This window comes from Lissotriton helveticus, assembly GCF_964261635.1.
Source record: "Lissotriton helveticus chromosome 1_1 unlocalized genomic scaffold, aLisHel1.1 SUPER_1_unloc_92, whole genome shotgun sequence".
NCBI classification, from domain to species: Eukaryota; Metazoa; Chordata; class Amphibia; order Caudata; family Salamandridae; genus Lissotriton; species Lissotriton helveticus.
In genome coordinates, this window is record NW_027611739.1 from 383,269 (window position 1) to 397,371 (window position 14,103).

Consider the following 14,103-nt stretch of genomic DNA (forward strand, 5'->3'; position numbering starts at 1 on the left):
CCCGAAATGTCTTTTACAACTATTGTGAATTCTCATTCCATTATGTTTCAATTTAGTAATTTTAAATATTTTTACATCCAACAGAAAACAAGCCTTGAATGTGTGAAATGACCATCAATAATAAAGCGAATGCTGTAAATCTTCAATAATAACAGAAATATTGAGCTACAGTATTCAGGAAAACATCAGCGCAGTCGGCGACAGGGGAACCTGCACACAAACTGACAGATCCCGGATCAAGCATCAAGGGCAGTTCAGTGATTGTAAGACGCTGAGCTGTGCACCTCCATGCCACAAGACGAAGAAATGACCTTAGGAAAATTAAGGCAACAACAATAACAAACCGCCTCCTGTATAAACAAGTGTCCAATATCATGGGATCTGTATGGTGTGATTACCGCAGAGCTCTGTTTTATAAAATGATGACAAGCCATCATTCCGAATTGTAAACTCTTTCCTGACAAACCACAGTAACCAGAGAAAAGCACAACAGAGCAGAGCCGGACAACTGACGGGTAAAGGAAAGAGGAGTTCTTGTAGCTACAATACAATAGACTGTCCTAATTTGCACCGGTCAGAAGGAAGATACATCTTTACCCGCAATCGTGCATAGCCATAATCCAATCTAAAGGCACAATCGCCTACAAAGACACCTTCTACGTATTAGGAGTGTGGCAAATATTTGGTGGCTATCGCATTTTTTTGTGAAAACAGAAATAAAACATGCAAAATACTGCACACATATAAAGTGTGTGAGAAAAACACAAGTGCTTTATAAACCATGTCGGCCCATCAGGAAATGCAGTCATGGGATGTAGACAAATATGTACCCGACCCACAGACACTAACCAAGAAAGAAGAATCATACACATGCAGCAAGAGCTTTAGTTTGTCATCACTACGCAAGCTTCATCAGCACATGTACACAGGACAAAAACCATTCAAGTGCAGTGAATGTGTAAAGAGCTTTAGTAGGTTATCAGAACTACAAAGTCATCAGCGAACACACACAGGGGAAAAGCCATTCAAGTGCAGTGAATGTGCAAAGTGCTTTAGTCACTTATCAAGCCTTCAAAGTCATCAGCGAACACACACAGGGGAAAAACCATTCAAGTGCAGTGAATGTGTAAAGAGCTTTAGTAGGTTATCAGAACTACAAAGTCATCAGCGAACACACACAGGGGAAAAGCCATTCAAGTGCAGTGTATGTGCAAAGTGCTTTAGTCACTTATCAAGCCTTCAAAGTCATCAGCGAATACACACAGGGGAAAAACCATTCAAGTGCAGTGAATGTGCAAAGTGCTTTAGTAGGTTATCAGAACTACAAAGACACCAGCGAACACACACAGGGGAAAAGCCATTCAAGTGCAGTGAATGTGGGAAGTGCTTTAGTCAGTTATCAAGCCTTCAAACACATCAGCGAATACACCCAGGGGAAAAACCATTCAAGTACAGTGAATGTGGGAAGTGCTTTAGTCACTTATCAAGCCTTCAAAGTCATCAGCGAACACACACAGGGGAAAAGCCATTCAAGTGCAGTGAATGTGCAAAGTGCTTTAGTAGGTTATCAGAACTACAAAGACACCAGCGAACACACACAGGGGAAAAGCCATTCAAGTGCAGTGAATGTGGAAAGTGCTTTAGTCAGTTATCAAGCCTTCAAACACATCAGCGAATACACCGAGGGGAAAAACCATTCAAGTGCAGTGAATGTGGGAAGTGCTTCAGTCAGCTATCAAACCTCCAAAGTCATCAGCGAACACACACAGGGGAAAAACCATTCAAGTGCAGTGAATGTGGGAAGAGCTTTAGTTGGTTATCAAGCCTTCAAACACATCAGCGAATACACCCAGGGGAAAAACCATTCAAGTGCAGTGAATGTGGGAAGTGCTTTAGTCACTTATCAAGCATTGAAAGTCATCAGCGAATACACACAGGGGAAAAACCATTCAAGTGCAGTGAATGTGCAAAGTGCTTTAGTAGGTTATCAGAACTACAACGACACCAGCGAACACACACAGGGGAAAAGCCATTCAAGTGCAGTGAATGTGGGAAGTGCTTTAGTCAGTTATCAAGCCTTCAAACACATCAGCGAATACACCCAGGGGAAAAACCATTCAAGTGCAGTGAATGTGGGAAGTGCTTCAGTCAGTTATCAAACCTCCAAAGTCATCAGCGAACACACACAGGGGAAAACCCATTCAAGTGCAGTGAATGTGGGAAGAGCTTTAGTTGGTTATCAAACCTTCAAAGACATCAGCGAACACACACAGGGGAAAAACCCTATCATTGTAGTGAATGTGACAGTAGTTTTCGCTTCTCTACAGCATTAAAGGATCATCAGCGAACTCACACAGGAGAAAAACCATTCAAGTGCAGTGAATGTTTGAAGAGCTTTAGTCGATTATCACACCTAAAAGAGCATCAGAGAACACACACTGGAGAAAAACCATATAATTGCACTGAATGTGGGAAGAGCTTTAGTCAATTATCAGTACTACAAAGACATCAGCGAATAAAACACAGAGGGAAAACGCTATAATTGTTCGGAATGTGACAGTAGTTTTCGCAGCTCTTCAGCATTAAGGTATCATCAGCGAACTCACACAGGAGAAAAACCATTCAAGTGCAATGAATGTGGGAAGAGCTTTAGTCATTTATCACACCTTCAAAGTCATCAGCGAACACACACAGGGGAAAAACCATTCAAGTGCAGTGAATGTGCAAAGTGCTTTAGTCAGTTATCACACCTTCAAAGTCATCCGCGAACACACACAGGGGAAAAACCATTCAAGTGCAGTGAATGTGTAAAGAGCTTTAGTCAGTTATCACACCTTCAAAGACATCAGCGAACACACACAAGGGAAAAACTATATGATTGCTGTGAATGTTTGAAGAGCTTTAGTCAGTTATCAACCCTACGAAAACATCAACAAACACACACAGGGGGAAAGCCACTCAAGTGCAATGAATGTGGAAAGAGCTTTAGTCGACGATTAGAGCTACAAAGTCATCAGCAAACACACAGGGGGAAAACATAGAAGGGCACTGAAAGTGAGAAGTGCTTTTGTCAATTTTCAATCCCACACAGCCCTCAGTGAATTCACTCCTTCATTTAACTCACATGGAAATAATCCTAAAGCTGCAGAGATTCCGGAAAGAACTTAAGAACATCAAAAATAATATTGACCCTTGTAAATGTAAATGTAATTTGTACTTGTAAAGTGCACTAATACCCCAACTGGGGTGTCCTGGTGCTGTAACGCATACTGCTGTGGAACCCTTCCTGGCTTTCCTGTGAAATGTCCACTCCTGGGCACCCCCAGGGTGAAGCCAGTCATCCCAGCGCTGTTGGGGCCGTTGTGGAGATTAAGCAAGCTATTGCCCAGAGTTGCAGAGTGGGACCCATGATTAGAATAGGCACCGAGGCGAGAATTATAAGGTCCGAGGAAATTGAGCCCAAGACCCGCCGAGGCGGGAATTGAACCCAGGTCCCGGGCCAGACCTCTGCATCAGGGTCTGCCGCTCTAACCATTGAGCCACATTTCTCCACTTCTGACCCTTCTGAGGACATAGAAAAGAGCAAAACAGTGCAGTTATTGTGAGAGGAATGAATTACAGAAAAAGATCCAATACAAATTATGTGGGACATTGAAATACCAGATGATAAAAGACCCGAATAGCAGTAAAGAAGTAAAACAGATAACAGTATTTGCAGGATTATAAAAGTGTTTGTTTCCAGTGATTGTTCACTTCCGTACACATAGCAAATTGACATTATGTACCAGGATACACAGTGGGAGACAAGCACAATGTGGATTAAAAGAAAAGAAACATTATTGATTTTTATTTGGTGAAGAAGAGATACAAAGAAAAACATTTAATCGCACCTGATCACACAACCTGTAAAAGCAACACTGAACAATACTGGGACTAACAGTGGTATTTTCAGCTAACTTGTCGGATTAGTGATAAAACCTATAAACCCAACACACCCAGAGTGGACATGTTGTCAGGGATCTGGAGATGAGAAACTTCATTGGTAAAATGCATGTATTACTATTAACAAATGCCACTGCAGTGTAGATAAAGAATTAAAGCGAAGCACAGGTGTTCAAGAAATAACCTATTTTCAGATATAAAAGAGCATATACCTTGTTTTTAAGTAACGTTTGCTGCATCTCTTACACACTGTTTTCGGTCGATGGCTCAGCTCGTGTCTCGGGCCTTATAACTAAGTGTGACCCATGGCTCCTCCCCGACTTGGCTCTCCCTATTCATTTTGTGACTTGCCAAACTCTACTTTTTACCAGAATTGAGCCTCTGTAAGCAGTAGACTCTGTTTGAAGAATGTGGTGAAATAGCGAAATCCCACATCAAAAGCATATATGTGCCAGGACAATCAGTTGCACTCCCAGCAACTCATCTTCCACACTTGATTGTCCCTTTTCCTCAAATCTCCTGAAGGATTTGTCGTATGAATGCCAGAAGTGGCAGTGACATTCATGAAGCTAAAGCTAACAGGAGTGTGTGGGAGATAAAGAGGGGGAGAGATAAAGAGAGTGAGAGAGACAAAGAAAGGGGGAGAAAAAGAACGAATTGGAAGGAGGGGGAACGTCCGTTATTTGTACTCATCTAAAAATAGAAGAAGCAGCCGAATACATGCCAATATGTGACATCACCAGAGAAATGGGCTGAACACCTGTGAATTTAATGTTTATTTTTAATACCTATAGACCCATGTCATGCCAATAAACAGGGCACAAGTAAGGAAAATAGTGAAGGAGCCCATTATCATATGCAAATCACAGTGACGTCACAGGTAGTGACATCACAAGAAGTGATGTCAGGCCCTTATAATTTTCACGTGAAAGGTTGATGGACTGTTTTAAAAACAATAAACAAGAAACATAAAATAATGTAAAAATAAGTTTTTGGTTTCAGTTTTTATACATCATGTGTTTTGCCCACTATTAGTTTGTAACTAAACTCGAAAAAGGACTGAAAGTGTAAATATTTTTAAACAGATATGTGGAACTTGGAAATTACATTTTTTAACAGTTTTCAGCGAATAAATAAAATATGCTTCTAATTTGCGCTTGTTTCCTGACGTTATTCTTTATCCAGCCAATGTATCAAGCAATAGAAGGACTAATTGTGTCAAGTTCTCTGTTCCTCTCTTGCACCACTCACACAAACAAACACTCAGAGGCCTGTGTCTGCAGTGCTGGGGCACGAAGTAACAATTACCAGTTGCAGGCTAAGGAGCTATGTGGAACTGAGTCCCGTTTCTAGATAATAGTGGGGGGACCGCTTCAAACTGTGGCTACCTCCCGACTTGTGCCGTGCTGATAAAGCAATAATGAATTTGAGTAATTTGCTATGAATTGAAATGAGAGAAAGAGAAGAACAGAGCAAGGTGCAGGATATATTAAAGAAAATGAAAAAAAAGAGACACAAGACTGTAACCTGTTCTGTGTACTAGCACTTTACGTAAACAAGTTGTGCTGTGCGTTGTGAACAGGCTGTCACCCCCTTTGTATGTAAATGAGCTTCTGTGACCAGACACCCCAGGCTCCCATCTCTTCTAGCGTGGATGATAATGTGAGCACTGTAAGGTAATCACAAACTAGTACTATATAGAGAGACAATCGGCTTCCAGGTCACCCAGCTGTTGTTATGCAGTTCTTTATTATTATTTTTTTCATTTACAGCAATCCTCCAGGTTACTTTTTCTCAGTATTACACTTCAGGTCGCTCATTTGTCGGCATGGGTTTTGTCCTCACACTGGTCTAGGACGGGCCTTCTCAAGGTAGAAGGCACTGTAATAGGAATAATAAATCAGACATATATGAAATTGTATGTAAACAAATGTGTGCCTTTCAGTTATCAGGCACCACCAGACTCACATCTACACATGGAATTTAGCACCAAACTAAAGTGACTCCTCCCTGAATAAATATGTGCCATCAGTAATCGGGCTGATCATTCTACTGATGCGCACAGCAAATACAGTTTCTGGCATTGTGCGCATAGGCCGACATTTTAATTGCTGAAGTTTCACGCAGTTCCCCTGATGCGCACAGCTTATAAGGTTTGTGGATATTGTGCACTGTACGCAGATCACTGAAAATCACCCTTAAGTAGTAACTAGGTCAAAACATAGCTCGTACATCATGCAAAATGTCACTGCCCCTCCCTTCTTGTTGACATCTCCAGAAGTTCCTCCTCTCTCGTGGAAGAAGGTTTCCACACATTATGCTCGTGTCTGTGGCACTTCCTTAAGTGCAGAGAGGAAAGCCTCATTGTTAATGCATTGCTTGGGCTCTGAGGGACAAGAATTCTTTGAGTACCTTCCTGAACTCTCTGATAGTGACTCCGGCACTCTTAATGAATACGAGATCTGCTTCAACAAGTTGGACTTGCACCACCTCCCCAAAGTGAGTACTGTCCTTGTAAGATATAATTTCGGGAGAAGGATGCAAAGGCAGGATGAGTCGGTCGAACAGTACATAACTACCTTGCGCACATTGGCTTCCACATGCAATTTTGGTGCCGCTTTAGAGGATCGCTTAAGAGATTAGTTCATGTTAGGATGCGCCCTTGACAAAACGAGACATGCCCTGTGGCAAAAAGACACACCATCGCCTTAAGAAGTGCTGACCATATCCAAAAGTCAAGGGCATTCAAAAGTGTGTGTTGATATTATACGCAAAGACAGTTCAGGTGATAAAAAGGAGAACATTAATGTCAAGGTGGTGGTGGATAGATTTGTTAAACCCAAATTGAGCACCACTTCAAAGCCCTTTAACACAAAGAATTTTCAGAGGAAGTGCTTCAGGTGTGGCAACTCTGGCCATATGGCCAACTTTAACCCGTTGCGTGCGTCGGACGGCCCCCTAACGTCACAGTGGGCATGTGTGGAGGACGACTAGGGGCTGTCCGAACTGCACCCACTCATTAATATGCCCGCACAGCGGTGAAATTCGCGCCACGGTCAACGGGTTAAAGACTGCCCAGGTTGGAAGGCCATGTGCAAAAAGAGAGAAAAGGTCACGTATCAAAGAGCTGCAGATCGGGCCACGGGCATAAAAAAGTCAGGGAAGTTTATCTTTATGAAGAAGATTTGGAAGGAATCAATGTTCTCCCTGTCACAGGGAATGCTAGAGATGGCCCTCAGGAGCTAGTTTTGTTCAATGATGCTCCAGTGAGCATGCTCTTCGACTTTGGGGCCAAGATACTGCTAGTCCCCAAAACATTTTATGAGTGTAATCTGCTGGGCAAACTCACCCTGTTGAAGCCAGACATTAGACCAAAAGGTTAAGGTATGGTGACTATTGAGTTGCTGGGTTATTTCTGGGTCACAATTGATTTCAAAGGGAGAGTCATCCCTGGTAAAATCTATGTCTCGATGAAGCAGGACTCGCTCATAAGTTGCTTCCATCAACGTGATCTACATAGCTGCCTTTATCCCAATGAGATCTGTCTGCCTAAAATAATTACCACCAGTTAGGGTTGTTAGTAATGCTAATCGAGACTGGATCAAGGAATTCCTTGAGGTCTTTGCTGGTGGACTGTGTTTGTTTCAAAAACTATGTACATTGGATAAAGGTCAAATCTAACTCTGTTCCAAAAACAGCTAAGGTCAGAAATGCACCTCTGTAAGTAAGGGAGAGCATGAAAGTTGAATTAGGAAATCTCTTAGCCAAGTTTATCATTCAAGAAGTTGAAGCAACGGAGTGGGTCTCTCCTGTTGTTATGGCCCGCAAAGCCAATGGGGAGGCTAGGCTCTGTGTCAGCTTGAGGGAGCTCAACAAAGCAGTTATTGTTGATCATTATGCTTTCACCCACATAACTAAAATGCTGTGTTCTCTTGAGTGGGCAAGGCATTTTTCTTCCTTGGACTTGACCTCCGCCTATCACCAGGCCGGCCTTCACTCCTCTTCAGAACATTCAGAGCATTCACACCTCTTCCCAGGACCTTACCTCCTGGGTAACACCCTTTGGTACCTTTAGGTTTCTAAGAATGCCTTTCGACTGATTTCTGCAGCCTCCGTTTTTTAGAGGGCGATGGAGGGCATTCTTGGAAGCCTTCAGGGTTTCAAGGTGTACCCAGATGATGTGCTCATCTTTGGTGTGGATCTTGAGGAACATAATGGGAGGCTGAGGTCAGTATTGAAGAAGTTATGTGATGCTGACCTCACCCTTATTATTGACCAGTGCAAATTTGATGTCAAAGAATTAGAGTACCTTGGGCATTTTGTGTCCGCTGCAGGCATCAAACCTAAACACTCATTGGTAAGCACCATTTTAATTTGCACAACCCTTTGAACAAAGAAGAGTTTGTAAAGTTTCTAAGCATGGCTGAATTTATTACAAGTTTGTTCCGAACTTTGCAGGGAAAACCTCTTGTTTGAGGTCTCTCCTCAACAAGGGAGGCACATGTGTTTGGTCCATGGGCTGTGAGGAAGAGTTTGAGTGCATTAAGAAACATCTGAATGAAGCACCTTGTCTAGGAAGGTTTGACCCCACAAAGGAATCTTATCTCATCACTGATGCCAGCTCAAAGGGGTTAGGAGCAGTTCTTTTGCAAAAGGTTGATGGGGAGGTTAAAATGATTATTTTCCTCTCTAGGCCTTTGAGGTGTGCTGAATGCAACTGTTCTGTTGTGGAAAAAGAAGCTCTGGGTTTTTCCTGGGCAGTGCACAAGCTGAGAAAGGATTTGTGGGGGAAAAGGTTCAGAATTCGTACTGACCACAAACCTCTTAGGGAGGTCTTCTCCAAGAAAGGCATTGACTCTGTCTCCCATAGGATACGGAAGTGGGTTGTGGCTCTACAGTTCTGGCACACCGTCTGTCAAGACTCGTGGTGTGGAGTATGAAATGACAGATGATGTTGAGAGGTTTGGAGGAGAATAATTGGAGGAAGGAATTAATTTGTGTGTGATTAGCGAAGGGTTGATTTCAGAGAGAGAGTGGAGGGAACATCACATGATCGATTTAGACTTGCAGAAAGTCCTCACCATGGTCAAAGGTGGTTAGTGTGAGAAAAAGGACTGTGAGGAGGTCCTCGAAGGCTTTTGGCAAGTTAGGGAAGATCTGGCGGGGGAGAATGGTCTCCTCGTGTGTGGTAGTAAGTTGGTTGCACCCCTTGCACTAAGGGATAAGCTAGTAAAGAGTGCTAACACATCGCACATAGGCATTGCCAAGACAAATGAAAGTATCAGGTAAGAATATTGGTGGCCTGCCATGGATGTACATGTAGAGAGGTTGGTGCGTGAATGTGCTGAATGTGCTGAATGTGCGTGTTATGACAGGATATTGAAGTGCAGGACTCAACCCATGGTTATTAGGGAACAGGCTACTGGTCCGTGGTGGACACTTCTATAGATATTTTGGGACCTGTGAAGTTGAAGACTCTGGAAGGCTATTTGAATGTGTGTATTGATATGTTTTCCCATTGGCCTGATATCAAAGGTGGTTTATTCCGTTGAGTCTGGGGAAGTGAATGAGTTTCTAGAAGGGTTATTTGAACGTGAGGGTTTCCAGTTAACACTCTTGTCAGACAATGGTGTTCAGTTCACAACCTTAGTCATGGAAGAGTTTCTGAGTTCCAGGGGGATCAAGCATAAGAAGGCGTCCCTGTACCATCCACAAAGCAATGGTGTGGTGGAAAGGTTTGTCAAGGTTGTTAAAGAGACTCTGCAACAAGCTGTTGTCTGTGGTGAAAGTTGGGAGTTGGCCATGAGGAAGTAGGTTAGCGAGTATAGGTTCACTTCTTGTTCGTCCACTGGTGAAACTCCCTTTTGTTTATTTAAAGGAAGGGTCCCCAACATGGAGGTCACTCTGTTGTGGGTAATGATCAAAAGAACCTTAGTGGATGAAAAGGTGGGTTTTAGAACTGGGGGTCTCTAGTCGTCAATGGCTTGCACCTTTGTCCAAATAGGGACCCTTGATTCTAGTCAGAGTAAGGGGGTGACACTCCTAAAATAACCCCTGCTCAACCCTGTGGTAGCTTGGCACGAACAGGAAGGTTTATCTCAGAGGCAGTGTGTGAAGCATTTGTGAACACTTACAGTAATACAGGGAAAACACTACAGATGTACACCACACAGGTTTTATAAAAATAAGTATTCTTAATATAGACTTAACACAAGACTCAAATGACAAAAATCCACAATACTCTAAGCAGAAATAAGATGGTAGACGTAGCTCAAAAATAGGTTATTTACTTAAACGCAGTTTTTAGCAACAGATAACCCCAACTGAAGTTATCACGACGTCGAGGTCAAAGAAATCCCAAAGTACGGCACCGACCGTGAGGTGCGCTGCTTCGAGCGCGTAGTCAAAACAGACCCACAAAGAATAGTACCTTGGAAAAGTGAAAACAAAGACAGCTCGCAGCGTAGTTGGGGCTGTGCTGCGTCGGTTCCTTGCTTCAGGGGAGGTGACGCGTCAGGTCCTCGATGCTTGAACAAAGCAGGGGAGGCGTTGGTTCCTTACGATAGCGCCGAAACCACGGTTCCGTACAATGTCACGATGTCGATGGATTCTTGACCACCCACGTCGAGAATCGGCTCCACAATGATGTCGGCTTTGGAGGCGATGCAGCATAGTAGCTGGCATCGGGCCTTCGTCACAAAGTCGGAGCAGCGCTCAGAGCTTGTGGCAGGTTACGATGTCGCTTGTTGGCGTCGATATGGCACGGCGGCCGGCATCGGGTCTACGTTGTAAGTCAGAGCAGCGCTCATGGCTTCCATGCAGATTATGGCTTTGCTCGCCGGCATCGGTTTTGCAATTTCCTTCTCTAGCAGCCAGAAAAGCAAGTTCCAGATGCAGACACGCAGATGGGGTGAAGTCTTTGTATCCCTGAGACTTCAGACAGGAGGCAAGCTCAAATTCTAGCCCTTGGAGATTTTTTGTAAGATGAAAGTTTCAATAAAAGTCTTTTCTCCTTTCCATGGCAATAAAGAAACCACTGCAGGCCATCCCCAGCAAACAACACACTCTTATAGGGGTAGTTAAAAACTCCTGCTGATTCTCTTGTTCTTCTCCTTGATTCCCAGAAGTGATCTAAAGTTCTGGGGTCTGGGTCCCCCTTTTTATACACACAAATCCTTTGTCTCTGAAGGCAGAGAGTGTCTACTCTGTACCTAGTCTAAACCAGTTCTGGGTGCATCCTGCCAGTGCACAACTTCTTCCTTTGTCAGGGTGGGCCAGGGTCAACAGACACACCACAGGAGGTGGAGCCAGCATTGTGGAAGGCAGACACAGCCCTATTCAGGCCCAGGTGCTACTCCCCCCACCACTCTACAGTCAGATAGGTCTTTTCAGCCCAGTTCTGACTCACCCTGTCTCCTGGAGCCCCGTCAGCCCCTGTCACTCACAAACCAGACATGGAATACACAGCCTTGCAGAAGCAGGCTTGGATGGTTAGGCAAGAAAATACCTATTTCTAAAAGTGGTAGTTTCAAACACAGAATGTTTAAAACCAACTTCACTAAAAGATGTATTTTATCATTCTGAGTTCAGGCATATTAAATTCGTTTTTCTACCATGTTCCCTGGGATAGTTAAGATTATAAGGTGTTATAACCAAACTGCCATTCTGGCCTATGGGGACAGGTAGCCTTGCAGTAGTGAAAAACAAAATTGGCTGTAATTCACTACCAGGACATGCTACACACATCAGTGCATGTCCTACCTTTCACATACAATGCACCCTGCCCTAGGGCTTACATTAGGGGTGGCTAACATGTAGAAAAGGGACGGTTTAGAGACTGGTCAGTGGGTTCACTTTATAAACAACATAAGGCCTCACCTAAAAGACACTTAGTCCTAACGTAAATTACAAATCCAGGGTTTTCAATACTCTTCTCAATTCCCTTGAGTGTGTACAGTTCAACTACTCTTGTTTGTCACAGTGACTCACTAAAACAACAACTGCTTCCATCCAGACTCCCCACCTTCCAGCAGTGAAAAAATGTGAGAGAAGGGAGAGAGTACCTCATGGTAGAACCGCCAACGGGGTTGCTGACTAACAATCGCCAGCTTACCCACTTCTCATCATCGGTAACTCTCTCTCTGAGTGTGTAAGAAGTAAAGAAAAGACAGGAAAAAACAGTGTTTGTTCTCCTTTTCGAGAACCACAAAAAAAGTGGTGACACAAGTGATAGTGAGACAAAATAACTGTGCTTACTATTGTGTGTATGTGCCCAATGAACCCCTGTGAGAAATAATTAACATAATTCTGTGAGTGGGTGCACTTACCAAGTACACATGGCAGTACTAGACTGCATACAGGCTCTGCAATGGCAGGCCTGAGACACACTTTACAAGCTGTTTCTGTAGGTGGCACAATCAGTGCTGCAAGCCCACCAGCAGCATTTGACTTACAGGCCCTGGGCACACTCAGTGCACTGTACTAGGGTCTGACATGTAAACCAGATATGCCAATCATGGAGTCATTAATCCATGACATCAAATTAACATAGGGAGCACTTGCACTGTGGCACTGAATAGCAGTGGCACAGTGCTCACATACAATGCACCCTGCCCTAGGGCCTACCTTAGGGGTGGCTACCATGTAGAAAAGGGAAGGTTTAGGGACTGCTCAGTGGGTGCACTTACCAAGTCGACATGGCAGTACTAGAAGTGGAAGGGAGTCTCACGCCAATGCTACCAGGTCTAACAGTGGGCAGTATTGAGGACTGGAAAGAGAGAAAGAGGTGATGAAAAAAATACAGATCTTGTATGATAAAAGGAGGGCTGTGAAGAGAACAGTGGTCGACGTGGGAGACTGGGTCAAGATCAAGTCTCCCAGATCCAAATTCAGTCTTCCGTTTAAGGTTATCAAGGTTTTCAAAAATGCAATAAAGACGAGTGAGCCTGATTCAGGCTCTGAGGTGGAAGAGCCTGTTGCAGGAGAAAGGGGCTTTGGGCCACTTCACTTGAAATGTATTCCCCGACGTTTGCACGATTGTGTTTCTTAAAGTGAGCTCTTTTCCCATCTCCCATGCACCCCAGCTTTCTCTTTGCCTACAAAATCGCTTTGTTGAGTTCTTCAAACATCCTACATGCATTCTCTATTATGTTCTTTGTATCCTTTGCATTCATAGTTAAGTTTCCTTTTATTTTCTTTAAGTTCAGAATGTGTGAGGGGGAGAAGGTGTGTCGTCCTGTGTCATGATACTCTGGAATGTGGGGATGGTTGCCAGGCCGTGGGCTGGAATAGAGACATTTGTCATTCGGTCTTAGCTTGATGATGGATGGGGTCTCTGTAGCTGAGATACTTAAATAAACCTTTCTTGACCCCCGTATGATCTACTCTGCTTTCTGGAGGGACACACTTCCACAAACGCCCATGTTAAATCTAGCAGCGCACAACCCACTGAGCATTCCTGCATGTGTGGTACTTGATGGCAAAGGTTTATTGTCAGCGGTTTATGCCATAACACCTAAAACATTGATATTTACAGCACGCAATAAAACAATCACAACTCTTGTTAATTTAAAACGACTTAATCACAGATCATATAAATACTACACTTTGCGCATAATCCATGATCTGACGTGAAGTGCAAGTGCAAACAGATGACGTACATCACTATTAAAACCAATCAATTAGATAGAGCGGTCATTAGATCTTACAAAGCGTCCCAACTAACAAGCGCATACCGAGGTGCAGACACCGGCGTCTCCGTCTGCTTGTTGCCTACTCAGAGCAATTAAACCTAATAGGAAGCCTGAAAGCTGTCTTATAAACAACAGAAATAAAACAAGAGCATAAGCCTGCTGCGCAAATGTTGTCTATTATGTTACAAAAACGAGGATTTGACCAAATAATTACAGTTTTGCTGACAGCCCTATGGAACTTAACCCTTAGATATGGGCCAATAGAGGTCCAACACCTAAGCGAGCATTTTATAAAGTGCAGGTGCAAGTAGAAATGTGCAACAATACCTCTCGATGCTCTGTCCAGTCGATAAGGGGCTCCTTGTCGTCCTTTTTGCCCTAGTGCCTTTAATACCGGAGTCGAGCCACACTCCAGTTTATGAGGGCAGACCTATCCAAGGATGACCACAGCCCCCAGAGACAACTCGGA

General features: G+C 43.6%; 1 protein-coding gene across 2 annotated transcripts in view; it reads left to right on the forward strand.

Moving 5' to 3' along the window:
• Positions 1–5,097, forward strand: part of LOC144806639 (uncharacterized) — a 72,819-nt gene extending 67,722 nt beyond the window's left edge. The window contains exons 1-2 of one of the 2 annotated variants that reach the window (XM_078672957.1): positions 645–2,486; positions 2,572–5,090. In XM_078672957.1, the coding sequence (XP_078529083.1) occupies positions 782–2,486; positions 2,572–3,041 (2,175 nt within the window). In that variant the 5' untranslated portion in view covers positions 645–781 and the 3' untranslated portion in view covers positions 3,042–5,090. Of the gene's footprint in view, positions 1–84 lie in introns of those variants that run through there. The other variant, XM_078672956.1, reaches the window with a different exon arrangement.
• The last annotated feature ends 9,006 nt before the right edge of the window (positions 5,098–14,103 follow it).